This window comes from Cinclus cinclus, chromosome 12 (assembly GCF_963662255.1).
Source record: "Cinclus cinclus chromosome 12, bCinCin1.1, whole genome shotgun sequence".
NCBI lineage: Eukaryota > Metazoa > Chordata > Aves > Passeriformes > Cinclidae > Cinclus > Cinclus cinclus.
In genome coordinates, this window is record NC_085057.1 from 4,834,125 (window position 1) to 4,855,715 (window position 21,591).

A 21,591-nucleotide genomic window follows, 5' to 3' on the forward strand; every position below is an offset into this window, starting at 1 on the left:
TCTGACCTTGCTGATAAAGCAATACTAAAACAGAAACCCCCATCTGCTGACCTCCAGGCTGAAGGATGATTATAAAATCAAAATATTGCCTGAGTGAGTGGGAAGAGTCACGGTCCTGCAATCCAGAACGACACGTATCACTCTCTGGATTTGTGTCAAGCCAAGGGCTGTCCAAACTCCATGACAGCACAGGGCAGAGCTGGATTATATTACAGCAATAGCCAATTGGGAAGCCAGATGGCAAATAATGTTACTTTATGGTGAAAAATACTTCCAGGCTCAGAGGGAATTGTCCAAGACACTGTCACTTGGAGAGCATTAGTCTGTCAAATACAGGCTGAGCTGGACTTTGGCATCCTTTGCTTCAAATCCTTGCTCTGCTACTTAGCTACTGCAGGACTTCAAGGCAGTTCCTTCACTTCCCTGCACCTTTTTTTTTCCTGTGATTTTTAGTCCCCTTTTCTGTAATTTTTAGTCCCAACCAACCCAAGGGTGGGTTGTTCTTTGGGTTGGTTGGTTTTCCTTTTTTTTCTCCTGAGCTCTGCTTCGAGTGGCCCCAGTCTCCTGCCACTGTTACTGTGTGGTAGCATGAGATAATAATAACTAGGGCTGGTCCACCCTGTTCTGAGGTTTATAGCAGCTAGAGAGACATGATGGCAGCCCTGTTCCTGGGGTGATCTGTTTGTCCCCTTTGCTTGGTCAAGACACCTGCAACATCTTCAAGAGGTCAGGTTAGGGAGGACCCTCTTACCTCTTCACTCCTTTACAGCTTCTAAGCAAATGCAATTGAAACTCAGGGCACTGGCACAGCAAATCCCTCACTCTGAAAGCAAAGACTGGAACTTCCTCACCTGGAGAAGCCAGTCCCCTTTCATGCTCTCTTTGGTCTCCTAAAACCCTAAATGAAGTGGTTTGTGGGATCACTGTTAACACTTGTGGCTGTGCCATAGCAGCCAGTAGTGACCAGAGTTTCTTAAGGCCAGTATCTAGGAAAAAGCATATAAACACACAAGAGCAGCCTTGTAATTACTATTGCTAATTAGTTAATGGCTGTGAGGTGCTTTGAAGATGAAAAGTGAGGAGGTGCTTGGTTATTAAGTCCCAAACACCCCTGTAAGGCCAGCAGCAGCTCTTGCTGTGGGTCAGGAGACACTCTGCTCCAGCAGCTCACTGAGTGCTGCTGAGCTTATCTGGGAGCCAGCAATAAATCGAGAGGGCTTTGGAGAGTTAAATCTCCTTGAGTTTCTTGTAGGCTTAAAAGGCGATGAGCTGCATGTAGCTGATTCTGCCTTGGAGCAGGGAAGTGTTCTTGATGAGCTTTTAAGGTGCCTCCTGTCCCTGTCTTCCCTGATTCTGTGATCCAGGGACAGCTTTGCTGAGCCAGATCTCACCTTCCTGCTGAGTTGAGGTTCCCAGTGATGGCATTTTCTCATATCCGAGTTCTTTGCCTGCTGGTGCAGGACACCATGGTGCTGGGGTGACCTGATCTCCTGTAATCCTCTCACCACCACAGCTGGCATCAGAGGTTGCTTGGGAAGATTCAATTCAAGCTTTCAAAAAGCCAGCTGAGATGTGCATGACAAAGACTAACCTGATACAGACCTGGAAGTAACAAAGTGCCTTAAAATTGCACCTACGTGAAGAGCTTCTGGGCTGCAGTCTTGCCTATTTTCTTAAGCACCAACATGAAAGAAACCTGAAGGAAGGATGCACTTAAAGCTATTTTTTTCTCTTGTGATGCGCCCCTCCTCTTCTTCTAATAAAGTACGTCTGGGAATGCTTTGGGGGCTACTCCTGCAGAGCTGGTGCCACACCTGTTGGGAAGGGGAAATTCCTCTTGGTCTGCCTCTCTGAGAAGCCTGGGGGAGTGCTGCTGCTGGAATGCTTTATTGACAAAGCTGGCAAAAAAACTTCCTTTCCATGAAAATTGAATTATTTGTTTTTTCATTTTTGAATGTAGCCTCTGTGGGCCAGACCTGCAGCTGTGGTAAATTAGCTGAGCTGCAGATGTGCCCTAATATATTTTGAGATGTCATTTCCCTGTATCTGTATGTAATTCTGTAGATCTTCCTGCTGTCCTGGTTTTGGCATTATTTCAGCTTTCAGTCTGCTTTGTCTCCTCATTCAGCCAACAGATCCTGGGGACTAAGGATGTCTTGGGATCTCAGTGACATGAGGCAGGCATCATGTCCACTCTCTCCATTTGCAGGTCAATAAGAAAAATCAGTGTTCCTGGGGCTGCTTCATAGGCTCAGTTTTGTTCTTTGCCCACTGTTTGCAGGATGCAGGAGGAGTAAATAGTGCAACTGACAGTGCATCTCCTTTTCTCATACTTGTTCTACTCTTCCAGAGTAGAACCAAGGCCAGGGATTTTCCTGGTAAGAAACTAACCTTGAAAGTTTGTACTTAAGCTTGTAAGCAGGAGAAAAAAAAGAGGATCCTCATGTAGTTCAGGTGCTTTGGCACCTTTAGAGTTTCTGAGTACATAGTGCTGTTAGGACAGGGCTGGTTTTGGAGCGTGTTCAAGGCACAAGAGATTTCAAGCATGGGGTTCATGCAGTTTTTCTGAACATTGCTCTAGAGCTCCAGTGGAGTTGGAAGAAATGAAGGCTGTAGGATGCAGACTGAGCAGGACAGAATTCAGTTATGCTGTCCTCATGATTAATCAGTATAACTGGTTCGGCATCGGGCGCTGTGTACCACAGTCACAACAAACAAGGAATGGTTCTAAAACTGTAAGCAATAAAACTCTTTCCCAAGAGATGGGTGTAGTTCCTTGGTTTTCTCTTGGCTGGGACGGGGCTATCCCAGTGGATAGATGCACCCAGGCTCAGCTTCTGTGCTCTGGGAGAGCACAGAAATGAGCTGGGAAATACATTTTCTTATACATGGTGTCAGGGGTTTAGATCTTGTCAAACACTAATACTTGTCCAGCTGACACGGGTTCCTGGGTGTCATCCAACCATGTATCTGCCATGCCCCATCCCTGCAAGTGTTGAATGCCAGGCTGGACGGGACTTGGAGTAACCTGGTCTGCTGGAAGGTGTCCCCCCCCCCAGGGCAGGGGGCTTGGAACGAGATGGTTGTTAAAGTCCCAAACCCAACCAGTCTCTGATTCTGTGACCTGTGAACCTCGCCCTGAGGACGGGGTGTACTTCGAGCCATTAAAATCCCTCGTTTGCTGCATGGCAAAGGCAGGCAGGGTGCGGGACCGCGTCGGGCTGAGCTCGGGCGCAGTAATGCGGAGCAGCAGCGTGCCGAGAAACGCATCAATCGCACAGATTTGTAAAGCGAGCAGGCGGAGGGCAGGGCTCGGGGCGCGGAGGGCTGTGTGGCTCTGTGTGTGTGTCTGTGTGTGTGTGTCTGTCTGTCTGTCTGTGTGCGCGGCGGTGGCAGCCGGGGGACACGGGGCGGGAGCGCCGGTCCGGCAGCCGGAGCCGGCACCGCCTCTCCCGGTGCCCCCTCCCTCCATCCCTCCCTCCATCCCGCGGCACTCCCGGCTCACGCTCCGCTCTCTCCGGCACAGGGGCAGATCGAGGTGGACAGCGAGACCGTCTTCAAGTTGGCCGCCCTGGTGCTCCAGGTGAGTGGCTCCCCCCGGCTCGGTTTGGCTCAGCGCTTTCCCCTTCCCGGCGTTTTTTGTTTGTTTTTTTAATTTCCCCCTTCCACACGGACAAGCCCCCGCAGGGTTGTTTATGGTCTCCGCGGCTGGGGAGCAGACGGGAGGCTGGAAACACGTAGGAGTTATTTTTCTCATAGGCGAGGAAGAGAAATATTTATCTCAGGAGTTTTAAATTGAAAGAATAAAAGCTAATCACGGGAAGTAATTTATCTGGGCAGGTTTCCATTCAATTTATCACTTACCCTAATTTAAATACATTCCAGAGATCTGGGAAGAAAAGTGTAAATATTGTAGCTAAATCAGCTATATTATGCATGTGAATCTTCTTTTCTGAGCATATGGTTTTGATACCTCTGTTATGTTGAAATATACAGTGTCAGTTTTCCCTGTCATTAATCTAGCTTTGTTCTACTGAGACTTAAAACTCCAGTTTTTTACAGCTTTCTGTGAAATAAAATTCTGCCTTTCAAAAATTGGGGGTTTCCCCCCATTGCACTGTCATTGACAAAGTGCCACAGCAAAGCTGCAGCAGCAGCTCGATCTGCCTGAACAGTTGTTTTCCTCTCGAGCGAGCACAATTCCTCCCAACTGCTGACCTGACTGTAGAGCCAACCTTTGCCTGGATGAGAGAAGAGGGAGAGTTGTATTTCACTTCTTGTGCAGTAAAAGCAACATTTGATTTGCAATGTGGAATTCATCCCTGCATTGGAAGCAGTTTTATTTGTGCTGTAGGTGGATTATCTACAGCTGGGAGCTTGAGGGGCCAAGCCCAGCTCTCGAGCACATGCAGGCTGGCTCTGTGTTTTGCAGGGAGTGTGGCGGGGGTCAGGATCTGCCTGCAGAGCTGTGGGAGTGGGGAAGTGAACAATGCTGGGAAAATCGAGGGTTTTGAAGAGATCGTGTTTTAATTCTGTCACTGTTTTTCAATTGTAGGAAGCTAAAGGGGACTATTCCAGGTAATAACATTTTCCTTTCTAATACTGGTGTGCTTGATGGATGTGTTTTTCTGTGTTGGCATTGTATTGCAAACAATCACACATGGGGGTAAAGTCCAGCTGCGAGCAGTGCCCGAAGAAAGTGAAATGCACTGCTGGGCTGGATAAAATCTGAGTCTGTAGGGTGAGTAATGCCTTTTGTGAGCAAGCTCTGAGTCAAAATAATGTTTCAGGCCACCACGCTTTGCTCCCCTCCCAAACATGGGTGATGCAGTGGGAGAAGGGAGAAGCTCCCACACTTCCCTGCTGGAAAGCCTGTGCTTTACCAAACTTTGGCCAAGCAAAAAAATGCCTGTGCTTCTGCAGAGCCGTGTTTGTGTCCATGTGGGTGACCTTGCCCACAGCCCAGCACGTGCAGGACGCGGGGTCAGCTGCCCTGGGGATCAGTGAGCCATGTTCTGCAGCTGCCCCGGGGCCTCTCCCTCCCCACACCTGACCCAACAGTTGTGTTGTGGCTGCTGTGTGACCCCCTTGCTCTGCTTGAGCTGTTTAAAGCTGCATCATCAGGTCTGGCTTCCCCTTGGAGGTGCTTCTTACCCAGCTCTGATGGTGATGAGGGGCTGCGGGGAGCTGGTGGGGTCACACCTGGACCTGCCGGAGCCACGGGGAAAGACCTTCCATTAGAAACAGCTCACTAAGTAAATAGAGATTCTGAAGATTGGCTTTGGTCACGTTAATATTTTACTACTTGCTGAGTTTCCATATGGGAGGAGAGGTGTGTTTTGCTCTTTAGCTACAACAGTCTTGGAGAGTGTTCACTACAGACCTGTCTGTCCAAGTACAGGGAGCCAGTCAGGCTTGGCTGCCAGAGTGACTCTGCTTTCCCTTGAGGGGGCAGTTGTCAAGTAAATGCCAGTGCCAGTCCCTAGACCCCTTCCCTTCAAAGGCTTGTCCGTTCTCTGCCAAAGGACACGCTCTGTGAAGTCCATCAAACCTCCTCCACCTGTTTGTAGGCATCCTGTCAGACCTGCAGGGAGAAAAAGATGTCTTTGACCAGCTGGGTGGGCTGGCTGTGCAGACCGTTTCTGTTCCTGCTGTAGACCTGCTTTGTGAACCCCAGTGTATTGCTTATACCTGCAGTACACTGCATTTTTGTCTAGAAACACCCCTTATCTTGTCTGATCTCTCCAGGGATGCCCTAAGCTTAGCTCAGTTTAGGCACAGTTAACCAGAAAACCACTGCTGACTCCACAATAAGTAACTTGTTAAGCTGTAGCAACTGGTGATGGCACAACTGTCTTGATTCTCAAGAACAGGGGTTAGTGTTAAAAATCACCTTAGTGGTGAAAAGCTTCCTTGTGTGGTTTAAACTTAACACTGCATCCTTATCATTTGCCATAAATAGGTTTGTAACTATGGCTTCATGGGCCCAAGAACTGTGCCTGTGGTTGTTTTCCATGGTTCCCTGGACACGTTGCAAGGAGTGGATTTCCCATGGTTACCTTCAGAAGTATTTAAAGAAAATTGTAGGGAAGAGTCTCTGCTACAAGAGTTATTTCCAAATGCAGCTCTTCCCCCTACAAGTTGCATGGAAATAGCTGCAGCAATTGTTTCCTCTGTTAAACTGAGCATATGTTATGCCCCCATAGCAAATGAGCACAGCCAGCTGTCCCAGGCCCAGTGAGCACACCAGGAGTGAAGGAATTCCATGTCACATATCACAAGTGGTCCTTTGGGCCAGTGCTGATAAAGCAGTGGTTTAATTACTAGCATATCTTAACGATGATACTGAAGGACTGGCCTCTGCTGCACAGCTTGCTCCTGTGCAGTGTGATTTGCCTCCCTTTGCCTTGAGTTTAGTGTGTTCTCTGCTCGCTGTCATTTGGACATTCTGCTTTGAATCACCTTCTGGAATGTGGCTCTTGCACCACCTCTGCTTCCGTGAGAATGTACAGGTTGGTTTTTTTGATACTGAATTAGTGCTGAATGAACGTGGATAAATACAGGAATTGCCTGAAGTCCTGGAGATTAGCTATGTGGAAGTGAGGGTTGGGCCAGTCCAGGCAATGCTGGGGATCTCTTCCTGTCTGATTTTTCACACACATCCCATAGGCAGCTTTTCCGTGGGGACGCATCCTGTGGTGGGGTCACTGTGTAGCATTCCCGCTGACGTCAGCTCCGTACCAGGGCCCGAACACTCCTGTGGTTCTGCAGGAACCTCTTTCCCAATCCACTGCTCAAGTTCTCAGATAACACCCTGATGGCAGGGAGAAGCAGCCTCCTGAGAAACACCCTCCCCTGCCCCATGCTGCGTGGGTGAGCACATTCCTTGGAAATCTGTTTCTTTTCAGTGAGCAAACCTGGCACGTGGGCACTTGGAGAAAGTAAAAAACTTTTGATTTCTATACCACAAAGGTCACTCTGGAGGGGCTTTGCAGTCTGGTAGCGCTGGCAGCATGGGAGTACCAGGGACTTTGGGGTTTGGTCCTTGCAGGTGCTTTGCAGTAGGACCCCAAGGTCCTGAGCTGGGCTCTTACAGGACAGGGCTTTCACAGAATCATGGAATGGTTTGGGTTGGAAGGGACCTTAAAGATCATTTAGTTTAGGTTGGAAGGGACCTTTAGATCATTTAGTCATTATTGTTTGGGAAGAGACTTTATGTAAGATGAACCACCCAAGTCCCACTTTGAGAGGACCCTGGTTTTGAAGACATCTTTATAAAACTTAAGTGCATGCTTCAAAATTGCACCCGCAGGCTGTCCTGATTTGGACAACTCTGGATTCTCAAAGGCAGCCTAGACTGGCTTTGGGACACAGGAGGAATGAGGAACAGAGGTGGCAGCAGACCACAGCCAGTGTAGCTCACCATGTACCCATTTCCTTTTCCTGTTTACCCAGCTGGTGATCCCAGCCAAGATAATTCCCTGCTGTGTGTGATGAAGAGGATGTCACAGGGATGCTCAGTGAGCTGTCCCTCTGCCCCCTGCCTGGGATGGTGTCAGGGCTGCCCTGAGCAGAGCAGGACAGTCCTGCAGCTCTGCTGTCCCCACGAAGGCTGGGATGCTGCAGATTCCTGCCCCTCTGCCTTCCTGTGCAGTGCTGGGCACGCTTTGCTCAAGAGGAAGGATGTGACACTGGCTTGTGTTTGCTTTTCATAACTCATGCATGGCTTCCAGTTGACTGCTCCTCTGTTCAGCCTAAATTCCCAGCACTTTTTACCCAGCTCCTGCAGTAGGAACCCCGAGCAAGCATTAGTCATTGATTGGAGTTTTGAAACTGCGTGGGTTAATTGCATTTCTCCACTCTCCTATTTGCAAATGAAACAAAAATCTGCAAGCTGGGTTTTAGGAAATCTTGGTTTTTAAACTCTATGCAAAGGTTTTAGAAAGAGAATGTGATTCAAATTGCAGCTTCTGGCATGGCTCAGTTTTGGGGGAAAAGTGTGCATATTCTGTTTATTTTAGGAAATTTATTTGAATTTTAAAAGAAACAATGTTTTGGCAGTCTGTTAATTATTCATCTTGTAAATATGCAACATATAAAGTCTGGCTTCCTTGGGAAATAAATGATTTAGCTGTATTTAGTTTATAAATTAAGCATCTGCCCTCAAAAATGCTGTAAAATATTATATACTTTTATTGTCCTTTGTAGCTCGATGAGAGAGACAGTTTATAATTGAGAAGTCCTAAATTGGAAAAATGTTTATCAAAATCAGATTTAGCTACAGGAACTATATAAGGAAAGTAACTTGGGGATAAAAAAAGTTTATTTTCTGACTGATAATCTTGGGCCATATTTTTCCCAGTACTATTTCCAGGACTGAAACCTAGCTGTGCTCCCTGGAAGTTAATTAAATTGCTGGAGGAGGGCTTCTATTTTCTTTAAATAGCTGACGCATTTGTTTCTGATTTTGGCCTGTGGGCTGCAAAGATAACTCCCGACTGGTATAACATAACACAGACAAAATAATGAATTCCTGATAGCTGACATGTGCGAGGCACCAGGGTTTATCATTATGGGGGTGATAAAGGCAGTTTGTAAAAGGGAAAGGTTTGGGTGAGAGAGAGCCCTGCAACTGAGACTATGGAATAATTGGTTCAGAAACTCCTGGGTTTTGAAATTCTGCTTAGAAGGAAAGAGAAGTTCTTGATCTGGGCGCAGAAATCAGTATTAACAATTTGCTCTTAATTAAGAGTACTCAGAGTGAGATTTTTTGGGTAGCGTTTCGTTGGGAAGCTGAATATTCTGTCAGGCAAACTGGCAGATGTCTTGGTAGGAAAGAATGTGGGAAAGATAACGTGGGCAGTGCTACAAAATAGCTGTTGGAAAGAAGTTAATAATTGTCTGATAGCACAGCACCTGCTCAGTCTACCGCTAACCCCAAGATTAAGGCACCCTCAGGAACAGGACACACCTGAGGTCTGTTGGAGGTGGCTTGTCCAGCCTGTTTCTGGGAATTTTGCCAGGTTCATGTGACCAAAATTCCAGGTGTGGCCATGCCCAGCACTGGGCTTGGAGCAGAAAGACAAGTTTGGGGATGAGTGACAAGGGGACATCTCATCTGGCAGCCAAAGGCCAGAGCCCAGCGTGGATCCTGGTCCGGCCCCACGTGTTTCCTCACACCTGTGTCAGTGGGTGATGCAAAAGAGCTGGTGGGTCACCGGAGGATTCACTCTCAGAACATTCATCTGGTGCTTGTAGTAGCACTGTACTTTAGTTTCTGATGTTCTTTTCCGTGCAAGTGCACTTTTTAAATGCCCATGCACTGATACCTCAGCCCTTTTCCAGGCTGCCCCCAGCTCCCCGTGGGCTGTGTCTGCCTGGCTGTAAAATCAGTGCCCAGCACTGGCTCAGCCTTGTGCCTCTTGTGCTCCTGGCCCTTGTTTGCCAAGTGATTCATTGTGTGCTTTGCCTTTCAGCTGTGACTCCCAGCACTTTTTCTTTAAATACCTGGTGAAGCACTGGCTCTGAACCATTAACTCTCTGGGTCAAACCGAGCTGTGTGCTTTCCTCAGCTCCCTCTTTTTCAACAAACAGCTCATTTAGGAAAAGATGAGCAAAGATCTGCTTACTCAGAGCCTGTTAGTTGAGGGGGGTTGATTATTTGTTTTGCTTTATTTGGGGACATCTCATGAACCAAGGCAGTAAATCAGCGAGTTTAGGGAAAGTCATGTTTCATGTCTGTTTTGTACAATGATGATGATTGATTGCCCTGCTGACAGGTATCAGATACCCATTTTCCCAAGAGCTTAATTGAATTTTATACCTTCTTCAAAGGAAGCCGGTTTAAGACTGCAGTAATTTTTCTCTAGCAGGGTGAAAATTTTGCTTCCCTTGGTAAATCCCTGCAGGTTTGCCATGGGGAACAGGAGCTGAGGGGAGCCAGGCAGGGAACTGCTGAGCTCCATCTCCCTGAGCACTGAGGCAGCAATTAGGAGATGAAAACATTGTTTTCTCCTGGTGTTTTATTTTTCATGTAAACCAGGTGCAAATACAAAGGGAAAGTACTTAAGAAGCTATTTCTTGGATAGATTTTTCATAGGAACAGGGTTTTTCCCATTGGTGCTACTTGTAGATTCATCCAGTTCACAGCAGACTAAAGCATGTACAATCTGCAGTGATGTAATTGTAATGGTTTTTTACAATCTCCTATTTTAAAGCAGTTTTGTAAGGGCTCTCAAGGAATTTGTGTAGAATGCTTATTATGTAGCAAATTAATTAGGTGGAAGCACTGTGGGTGGAAATGAGCAAAAAGGATTAGATGGAGAGGGAGAAAAAAAGGATGTTTGCAGTAATTTAATAACCTGATCTCATTTGATTTACTATTTGTATATAGGAATGTAATTCTTAATACTCACACATAATTATGGCAGTTTGGTAAGGAACAATGATTTTTAGATTTCATATGCATGATGTTTGTACAGTTTCCAGAGAGGCAGAAAAAAGGTTGCTGTGTTTTGTCCTCTTTAATAGTCCTTCCAGAGTACTTTATTTTCTTTGGTTTTTCTTTCCCTTTTTTAAATTATTTTTAACTCAGAGAGGAGAGCTAGGGTGGGTAAAACCCAGCCACCTCGAGAGGTCTTTTGTGTGTGCTCTGCATCCAAAGAGATGAGAGACAAGGCAAGCAAGGTGCCAGGAAATTCAACGTCCCCCAGCTTGTCTCCCATGCAGGGGAGAAGCTGTCACATAGGGGTAACATCATGTTATCCACAGCCATAGGTAAAAGATGCTTTTTCCCTTGTCCCTAGAAATTTTCTTAAGTACAGGACAAATGGCCTTTTCCTGTTGTAAAAATCACCTTTCATGGTTTTTGCATTGTAATGTATTCACCTCTCTTTTGTGGAATATCTGAAAAACTTTATCAGGTCTACAGGGATTTTTTCCAGTCTTGCACACTCAGCTGTGAGCAGCAGTTTGGACTCTGGTCTGATTCCTAACAAAATCCTCACTCCAGAAAAGCAGGAGTAAATCTTTTGCTTTTCCTTCCCCTGGTGGCTGAGATCTATCACGTGAGGTGTATTTTGTGCTTTGAGGAAATGGAATGACAGCTTTTCAACCTCAGCTTTTTTGCTTTTGCAGATTTGTCAGGTCTTTATCATTATTTGGACACTTTATTTTTCTTGTGGTTCCATGTATCTTTGTATCAGCTGGGCTGTGATAACAGGCTTTAAACTTTGCTACTGTACTCAGACATGCTAAAAACCCACAGCTAATATGGCTAAGCTGACCTTTTTGTGAACAGGAAGGAAGTGTGAATGTTAGAAATAACAGTCTGTTGTTGGGATCCTTCAAGCATTGTATCAACTGTGAATATCCATCTTTTGCTTGGCAGCAAATCCCCAGGTAAAGCAGAGCCATTCTGCTTTCGTCTGGTCTGTTAGGGGAGCACTGCTAACATGTACTGTGGGTATGACCAAGCAGCTCTTTAAACATGGATGGATCACAGCAGGTCTGTGGGATGAGGTCCACGGACCAAAAGGATTTTTCTGCAGAATATTCATGTTTCACTTCAAGAGATCTAAAAGAAGACCTGAGGATTTATGGCAGCTCCAGGTCACGTATTTTCTCGGGTCATGAAGAGCTGCTTCCTTGGCTCCCTGTTTCTTGTCTCCCAAGTGGAAGTTGTAGCATTGCCTCATCTGCCAAGGTGGCTCTGGGAGCAGCTCATGTTCCCATTTGTGTGCTCACCATGTCCTCATACAGAGAGGTGTGTGCATTCAGCTGATGGGAGAAATGTTGCATTTTCCTTGGTGCTCTTGGCCCATATTCCAAAAGCTTGTGTATGGGCTCACCAAACCCTGGCAGGATCAGCAGGTGCTGCTGCTTCTCTGCCCAGGAGTTGGGCAGTGCTTGGGAAGCAGGGAAATTTGGCTTTGGGAACAGGGCTGGAGCTGAAGGTCAGGCCTGGGAGTCCAAGGCTTTGGTCCAAGTAGGGGAATGGTCATCCAGTCCCAGCCACATTTCTTGTTTGGTGCTGATCCCCCTTGAGCTGTGATACTAAAGGCATTGCAGCTGCACAAGGTGGGAACCCGCAGTACAGCCACAGCCTAAATGTCCAACAAGCTGGGGTTGAAGAAGCCATCTGCACTGCTTATCACTCTTAAATGCCCCTTCAAATACCTCTCTGAGCAGGCAGCTGCTGTGTGGTGTTCAAGTGGCAGCCTCTGCAGCCCTGCCCCAGCAAAGCTCCCGCTGGCTGCGGGGAAGGTCCAGGGAAGGTCGGGCTCTGGAGGTCCTGTACCTACGGGAGCCCCTTGTTCATGGCCTTTCCACATCCTGAGCTCCCTTCAGTAGAAAAATAACTTTCTTGAGTGTGCCAGCAGACCATAAACTGAAAGGTTGGGAAATGATGGGAAACGTCTGGCATTTGTCACAAAAGAGGATTTGTCAGAGAGCACATTTCAAAACCCTGCTGCCAAGATCCTGCTGCTCTGGTCTACTGAAGCCGCTCAATCCATCATCTCTCCCTGTACCTCTCCTGCTCTCTCTTCCTTCCCCCCCTTTCTTCTCCTGCACTTTTAACCCTGCTCATTTTTTTCCCCTCCACTGCCTCACTGCTTGCTCCTCACACCTGTTTCTTGTGGTACCTCGAAGGGCAGAGCAGCCTTGAGGGGAGCCTGAGGTTGCCATGCTCTTTATTTTATGACAAACCCAAAGCCTACAGAGCAGGCAGCTGCTGCTGAAGCAGCCCAGCTGCAATGGGATGGTCCATTTTGCTGGTTCTCATCTATGAGTCTAAGGAATGGGAACATCTTGGAGACCTTGGTGATGTTTCCCTGAGTTTGGTCACTTGAGGAAGTCACTTTAGGACCAGCCTGGGGTGTGGGCAGCAGCACAGGATGTTCTTGCACAATTTCGTGCAAAGGTGGTCGTTCTAAAGAAATAGGGCTGTTACTGACATCAGCTGAATAATCTGGCCCTCTGAAACCCTTGATTGTCAAGCTTTCAAGCATCTGCTCTAATAGTGTGCTGATTTGGAGGTGTTTTTGCTAGCTCTAAATATCTTGAATGAAGTGACAAGTCCTAATAGAAATGTTTTGGAAAGTCTTCATGGCATAGGGTAATAATGTATCATCCTTTTGTTGTGCAGCTGCGCATTTCCTTAAATCTCATATGTAATTCTCAGATTTGGTAATATTTAGGTGTCCTTGAAATAACTTTCAGGTTAATTTTGAGAGGCTGATTGACATTTTCTAAAGGCAAGGCCACTCTAAATTCTACCTGTGCTATGCCTAAAATTAATTTCAAGAATTAACTGAACGTAAGATAATGACATTCAGGATATCCCAGGAGTGACTTATTCCAATGATCCTGTATCAAAACAAGAGAAAGTACTTGTGTGAGGTCAAGAGGCTCCAAGAATAAAGTTGCTATACAAAGCACCTTCCCTACTGATAAATATGTACCTTATAATGTGTTATAAACACAATTCAGCAGAGGCAGACACACCTGCCCTTGCTTTACTCAGTTAAGAGGTGTCTGAAGTCCTGTTCTCATCAAGTTGTTAATATTTACAAAGAATCTGTGAGCTGATAAGCTTCTATGCTGTAGTCCAATATATGGCTTTTGCCGCTGGGTGTGTCACTTGCTCTTCATGTTTTGTTAATCTTATTAACCACATCTTACTCCATATAAGCTCTTACCTGCATTAGCAAGGGGCATAAATTGTGTTTTGACAGTGGGTGCAGGGAAAACTATTGACAAATGGTCCTAATTAGCACAGTTCTCTAAATCTTTGCCTGGCAGGGAGTGTTGTATCATTCCATTAAAAGCTGTCAAGATGTACTTTCTGGGGGCATAAATATGTAACTCTTTTTCAATCTTCAGTAATGTGCTCTAGGCAGAGCATGTCATGATGGTCTGGTCTGGTTCCTTCATGGGTTCCTGGTGGGGGTTTTAGCAAGATGCCTAAAATTTCACTGTAACATCAGTGGGTTATAAGGAAGCTCATGAGGTTGGTCCTGTTTTGCTGCCGGAGATAGTTTCGAGTGGGAAGTCCTAGTGACAATATGTATGGTACATGATTAAATATTTTTACTGGTTGTTTTAGAGTCAAGCTGCCTTCCCTCTCCACAGAGCTAGCACTGACGAGCAGGGTGTGCTGGGGACAGCATCTTGCCCAACGTTTGATCATGTTGGGACAGAAAATTAATTATGGGCAGTACCAGAAGTGCAAGCTGAGGTTCGGTGTGGGGAGGCTTTGATGCAGTTTTTCATTATTTCCATTTGCATTGCCCAGGTTGATTCAAGTTCTGCTTTGCATCTGCCAGAGAGAAAACTCCTGTTTAAAGGGTGGAATAGGAAGGAAAGGGTCTGTCTGCTGCTGTTAATTCTTCTCCATAGTGGAAAAATACTTGAGATGAGAGTTTCCTATATTCTCCTCCTGGGGAATAAACAAACCTTTTGCCAAAAAAATGTTCAGTCCCATTGACTCTGGGCGGTTTATATATTGAAATTATGCCAAAAACCACCAGTCCAGAAACCCCCTCTGTATCAGGGGTCACATTAAATGCAAGCTGGGCCTCCCTGTCCTGACAGCCTCCTCTTGGTGGGAACCCACCATGGACGTGCCAGATACAGCACTGGGTGTTTGGCTGGCAGATAATGGGGATGGTGGGACATCTGGAGCCAGGGCTGTCTGCCCTGGGATTGCTGTATCGTCTCGTGGTCCTTGTGAAACCAAACAGGAACAGGTCATAATTCAAACCTCTCTCCTGCTATCAGGAGTTGTCACCTCTGGGGAGCGGCTGGGTCTCGGAGGGCTTGGGAAAGTGATCCTGAAGGTCAAGGGGAGACTTGCTTGGTGCAGATGAAATGATAATGGACTCTGGAAGGAGGGGGAGGACAATTTGAGGCTTTTATTATCCCTGAAGCCGTGAATCATCCCAAATGCTAATCCTGGGGCGGGCAGTCAGCAGATCCAGGCTGCTGCGTGCCAGCCTGCACTGTCTGAAGGCATCCAGCGCACAAGGAGCTGTGCCCTGTCTCTCCCAGGTCTTTTACATTTTTCTAGGATTGTTTCATGCTTGATCGTACAATTATGTAGGGGGAAAAAAAAATCCTCATGTTGCTTCTTAGAGAGTTTCAGACCTTATAAGTCCATTTTAATGGACTTCTCCCAAGTGCATGTGGATGGGATGGTGTCTGAACCTCAGGGTGTGAGGTTGTGTCCCGTCAGCAAGACAAGTCCCAGGGGCCAATTTTGGCTCATAAAATCAGTGTGTTCTCTGCTCTTGCAGGAAATTGGATGGGTTTGTAGGGTGGCAGAAGAGAGGAGGCCCAGCTCTGCTGTAAATTGTCACAGCTCTGTGGCCTCTGCCTGCTGACAGTCTCCAGCAGGACTCTGGGTCAGTGCTGCAGGGACGTGTCCCCTGTCATGGCACAGACGTGGTGACAGTCCTTTGATCACTGAGTGTCCCAGCTCAGAGCCCACAGGCCCTGCTTGGAGGCGGGCTTGCTGGCTGGCCCTCCAAATTTAAATTCAGTGGTAGACATTTTCATATTGATGAGCTGCTACTCATCACTCAGGCTTAACTAGCACCCTTGTTTTGGCATTGATGAGGATGAACTTGCTGCTCAGCCAGATCTAAAGAGGCCAGGAGCCCAAAAACCGGAGGGGTGAGGGGCCCTGAAACCAAACAGGAAGGCGAGTAGTGCTGTTGGAGGCCACAGGTGTTGCAGAAGGTGGCATTTCAGAGCATGGGAGATGCAGCTGCCAGGATTCGTGGCATTTCTGCAGCCTCTCGGTGATGGGGAGGCTCCTGGCCCTGTAAGGGCTGGTGAAGGAGAGTTTGGGACCTCTCCACCCATTGTGTGGTGGTGACAGCTGGGTGTCATCTGTCCCCTGTGCCCAAGTGCCTCTGCCAGAGCTCATCCCTGGCCTCCTTATTGCCTCAGCCCTTAGCACCAGATTTTTAAATAGGGGTTTAATGACCACCCATTAAACCTCTGTTCATGAATACTGCGGAGATGAGAATCCACATTTACAGAAACAGCCCTTTTGTTTGGTAAAAATGAGCTATTTTAATAGTACTTCCTTCCAAAACCTCTCGTACTTCACTGTAGTTCCCTGCCAACTCTGCCTGCTAGAGCAGCCATTGCAGTGATGAGTCAGGTTTAAAAATAGGAGGAAAAATTGTGGTTTAATAATCAATTATCCTGTGAGTCTGTGATTGAAGTTGGACCTTAGGAGGTCATCTGGCCAAACCCTCCAGTTTCAAGAGGGAGTTCAGGCCAGGTTGCTCAGGGCTTGTGTTATTGTTTTGGGGTGTTATTTTTTATTTTTTGCTCTGGTTTTTGAGGCCTCAGGAGGGCATGTTCTGTGTCTGCATTTCCATGTGACCCTACAGACCCCTGGTAATCTACCTTCTCTCTGCAAGCCGAGATGTCCTTCAGCCTTTTGATCCCATCAAAATGGGCTTGTAAAAGGTTGAATAAAACTCAGCTTTTGTGAGCATTGGCTGTATTTGAGCACTGGAAGGAGAGGTCTGATTTTATACCCAGCTGTCCCCATCTGTGGCACTTGGGTGCTGGCCAGCTTGCAAAGAAAAATGGATATTCCTGGCAGAAGAGTGCAACAACCAGCACTCCTCGTGCTAATTGACCCCTTCTTGGCAGCTTCATCAAAGGTTGAAGAATAAATAGGCTGTTGATTGAACTGTTTCCTCATCCCCAGAGGTGGTCCCCCTTGCTCAGGGCTGAGGCTCATTGTCAGGGCTGGGGGAGAGCTTTGCCCGTGCTCCTGAGGAACAAAAAGCCTTTCTTCCCCTGTGCTTTCCGTGTGGCATCTGGGAGATGGAATCCTGGGGGGGAAGTTGCTGTGTCCTCCATGTGTGGAGCTCCATCCACAGGGCCCATGGATGCACTCTAGGGATGCGCAGAGTGTGGAATTTGGGGGAAGCAAAGGGGGACGTAGCTCTGATTTAAACTCTAACAGTTCAGTCTGATGAGAAGAGAGTTTGGGAGCAGGAAAACACCTTCAAGGAAAGCCTGGACAAAGTTGAGGCAGACGCTGATGGACGTGACTGGTGCATTCTTTGCATAGAAAAGTCGTGTTGGTGCTTGCTGGCGCTGCTGCGAAGGCATGCAGAAATCCTGCCGAAATGGGGCGTGCAGGTTTCAGCTGATTAATTAATGGACCATGTGAGGAGAAAATATGAACCATTTTACTGATGCCTGTAAATGGGTTTTAAAGTACTCTGTTGGGGCTTTGTCATGACAAATTGCCTTCGCATACTTCAACCCCTCTGTATTTCATTTCAGGTTGGGCCTAGAGTCCAGAATATTTGAACTTCCTATACAGTGGGCAGTCCAGGAGAACTATTTTCACTGAAAATATTTTAAAACATATGAACTGAAACCACTTATTTTGAATCAGATCACTGTTAAACTCTGAGATTAACAAAAAACACACTGCTTCATGAAATGCATTGTTAAAGACAGAGCAAAACTTAGCACTGCAAGACTTACTTTTGAGCAGAGGCTTTCCTGCAGCTGTCACAGGGCTCGTTCTGCACTCAGCAAATACAGTGAGGGCGTGCAGAATAAATATTGATATGGTGGTGGCCTGAGCATCACGTGTGTGTATAATGAGCCTGCATGACACCATATCCATCACTGTCATGTGAGAGGACCTCTAGAGTTACGTTGCTATGACAGCCTGGCATGGGGCAGCACACCACATTCATGAGCAGCAAATACAGCTCTTCCTTCTGCCCAAACTAATGAGCCCATCTCTTGATTCACTAGCGCTGACTCCAGGCCATTTTTGCTTTTCCAGTGATGAGAACGCACGAAAAGACTTGAAGACACTGCCTGTCTTTCCTACCAAGACACTGCAGGAGCATCCATCACTTGCTTACTGGTGAGCAGTTTAATTTAAAATGTAAATCATTGCTATGAATGATAACAAGATCACTTTTAAGCAGTCTGCAAACTTCTGAAAGTTTTCAGCCCAGGACATGAGTTAATTGCTCACGGTCAAGGATTTCCAGTTTTTAGAAGATTATAAATTATGTGATGCGAATTCCTCCTTGAAAGTTTTCGCAAATTAAGTTGCTGTGTCAGAAACTGCTGGATCGGAGTATGTGGGGGACCCTGCAATAGAAGGAGCTGAAGTCTAAACTCCAGCCAAGTCTGGGTTTGCAGAGAGCACCTCGGTCTTCATCTGTCACACAGTGGAGCCTTTGTGGTGTGCTGACCTTTGCTGGCTGCCAGCTGCCCACCCAGCTCCTCTCAACAGGACAGGGGAAGAAAACAATCTAGAAAGGCTGGAAAGAGAGAGATAGTTCCAGTTCTGGGGCCTGAATTTGCTATAAAGGAACACAGCATTTAGGATGAATCAGTGATATTGTTTCCCTGGAATTTATGCCCTTTGTGCAAATTCAACTCCCTCATTTGTTTTGGTTTTTTTAGGCTTAATGTGTACGTGATGGATTTTCACGTATACCATGCTTGCTTATTATTTGTTTGTCTCTGAATGAAAACTGCTGGGGTTTTCTTTGCTTTCAAGTGTTTGACATACAAATGCATATTTTATCTCTCATTCCTCCAAAACAAAATATTGAAATATATAGCAGGAAAAATGTAAAAAAAGTCATTGCTGACAAATGTGTGGGTTTTTTTCACCTGTGAAATGTCAGGGGGGAAAAAATACACAGGAATGAAAACAGCTCTGGTTAAACTTCTTCTGTCTTACATATGGAGCATTAACCAGCCTTTGAAGTTTGGGTCCTTTAGAACGTTAAGATGAATTTACACAATTAGCGCCATTCTTCTGCAGCAGAACAGGCTGATCCGAAATGGTTCGTTAATTAGTCTGGAAGGCAGGATGTGATGGTGGGGATGAGCCAGGCAGCTCCACGCTGCCTAATGAAGGGTGGGAAAGAAATCAGCAAGAACCAGAATGTAAACTAGAGCAAGAAGCATGCAGAGGGAGCCTTCCCTGCATGCTGAGCAGGTGGCTGAGCTTCGACAGATGCCGTCACACGTGAACAAAGTCACTGAGCCTCTAAATTGGGTTTTGTGCTTGGTTTGCAGTGAGGACAGAGTAATTGAGCATTATACACAAATTAAAGGTCTGACCAGAGGACAAGCCATTGTTCAGTGAGTATGACACTTGTTAATTTGTGAAGAAGATATTTTTACTTTTCTCCTGTTCTTTTTTGTTGAGAAGTGGCAAGGCAGACTGTTTGGGTCATTACTGCCTGCAAATGATGTCATTTGTATCTGTCAGATTCTCTTTTAATTGTTACATTGCAAAGTGGAATTATTTGAAGTCTCACATTTCACAGGCTTGCAGTTCAGCATTTGTGTAGCCATTTGGGCACCTCAGATACAAAAGAAATAGTATGGATCTTTACTGGAAAACTCTTTTTCCGTACCTTGCTTGCCATCAATTAATTTTCACTCCAAACTCTTAAGGGTGTGTATTATCCTAAGTCCTGTAAGAAATTCTGAAATGTTCAGAATTTGGCTTTCAGAGCATCAAGGTCTTCCAAGGTGGCCCCTGAGCCTGTGGAATTGTGTTTTTCATTTACATTAATATTTACTGTTCTTCCTACAAGCAGATGCAGTAGGGTGTGTTATGAGATGTTTGAGACGATGGCCATGGCTGTACAGTGCAGACTCCTTGCAGTTTTTCTCAAGTACCTCAATGCCTGTAAATCTCTCCCAATAATCTGTGGTCTTTTTTTCAGTAGGAACAAGGGAAAAATGGTCTGTTCAGTGGTTTTCTGAATTGCCTCATGAAACAGTTGTACAATGGCATAAACACATTCATTTGGAGCCTATCCTTTGTAACCAGAGCTCCATAATGGAATAATTATAGGCAGGTCGTTACTGCCAGCATTACCCAAAAGGCTCACACGTTCAGTTCAGAATTTTTGCTTTCAGTCCTATGATCTTCTGATAAGACATTGAATGTTCTGTTATATGAGAGATTTTCCTTTTGCTGTAGCTGAGCCAAAAATACCCCATCTTTCCCCAAGCCAAGATGCTAAGTTTTTTTCTGAAAACATGGACCTTCAATTATTAAGGCCTTCAAAATATGCAAATGATAAATGAAGTGTCCTGGATGTATGTGTGAAAAAAATATGTTAATAGATATTACTCCCTCCAGAGAAAATAATCTGATATGCTATAAATCTGTCTGCAGGTACATGAAAGTGGTAGAAGCTTTGCCAACATATGGAGTTCATTACTATGGAGTAAAGGTCAGTAACTGCCTATAGATAATGTGATTGCTGGGCTTATTATGTGAGATTGCATTCCTAAAGGAGCAGTTGGATGATTCAGTGCCCTTCTATCAGTATGAAACCCCACATTTTTCAACCTCTGTAAGTTTTCCCCGTACAATATACTTCAGAAATTGTTTCCAGAAAGCAGAAATGATTCTTTATAAAATGGTATGTAATCCTATCAGGAGCTGAATTCCTATCATCTTAATTAAACTGGATATCACTTCTAGACCTGGAACACCTAATAATTTCCCCAGAGACATTAATCAAGATTAGAAAAATAAAATGTGGAAAAGACCTCCTCCTAAGTGGCAGATGATTAGTGGTACGTGCTTGGAGTGGAGAAATGCTGAGAAATTCTTTTGGAGAGTGATGGAAATACCCCATTTATTCCCACTTGTAGAGCAGAGCTGGGGCCAAAGTGTTTTGTGCCGAAGAGCTCAGCAGAGATGTCTCCTCACTTTTGAGTTATGGCCATGACTGTGGTACCTGAGAAGTTGATGGTTTGTGCTGGTGTCTTCTCCTGTGGCTGTCCATGCCTGAATTTAGTGGGTGCAGTCACTGGCCACAATTTTCTTCTGTCCCCTGTCCTTTTCCTTCACAGCCACTCCTCCAGCCGGTGGCACCCCATTGTTTCAGCAGCACTGTTGCTTTTCTGTTCACGTTGCACAGCTAACACTTGGTTTTGTGCCTCTGCCTCAGAAGGCAGAGGGAGAAATTTTCCACATTCACCCCAGCAATCCACTTCACCTCAATTTGTTTGCAAGAAAATCTTTGTTCTCTACCTAGCTGTACTTGTCACAGAGTGAAAAGGGCTGTAATCTTGGAATTGCCTAATTCTTAAGTAGCTCTTTGTTGATGTAGACATCTATTTTTTTCAGGATAAACAAGGAATCCCATGGTGGCTTGGAATAAGTTACAAAGGAATCGGCCAGTACGACTTACAAGACAAAGTTAAGCCCAGAAAAGTAAGGTTTTTTTGTATCTGATTTTTTTTTTGTGGGGGGAAACATGGTATGATGTTCTATGACAGAATATACTCTTTCAAGCTGTTGCTTATTAGACTGGTGGGCAAAAGACCAAAGGCTGGAGGCAGAAGGAGATTTCTGCTGGCACTGAGGCAGTAAATCTCTCCTAGATAGTGGAAACTCCCTTTGGGAGCTTTGGCTTGTGTGTCTTCAGTTTGGTGGTCTCAGGATGGGAATTTTGGAAGCCCCCAGGGATAACTACAGAAATATGAAGCAGTTGTGTTTCTGCAAGGCCTTGCACTCGGGCACTGTTTTCAGTTCACTTTTGT

At 45.8% G+C, this 21,591-nt stretch overlaps 1 protein-coding gene across 1 annotated transcript in view; it reads left to right on the top strand.

Moving 5' to 3' along the window:
• FRMD4B (FERM domain containing 4B) overlaps positions 1 to 21,591 on the top strand; it is a 76,338-nt gene that overhangs the window by 33,581 nt on the left and 21,166 nt on the right. The window contains exons 6-11 of the mRNA XM_062500700.1: positions 3,527 to 3,583; positions 4,556 to 4,578; positions 17,837 to 17,920; positions 19,096 to 19,161; positions 20,213 to 20,270; positions 21,176 to 21,262. Coding sequence (XP_062356684.1) covers positions 3,527 to 3,583; positions 4,556 to 4,578; positions 17,837 to 17,920; positions 19,096 to 19,161; positions 20,213 to 20,270; positions 21,176 to 21,262 — 375 coding nt within the window. The remainder of the gene's footprint in view (positions 1 to 3,526; positions 3,584 to 4,555; positions 4,579 to 17,836; positions 17,921 to 19,095; positions 19,162 to 20,212; positions 20,271 to 21,175; positions 21,263 to 21,591) is intronic.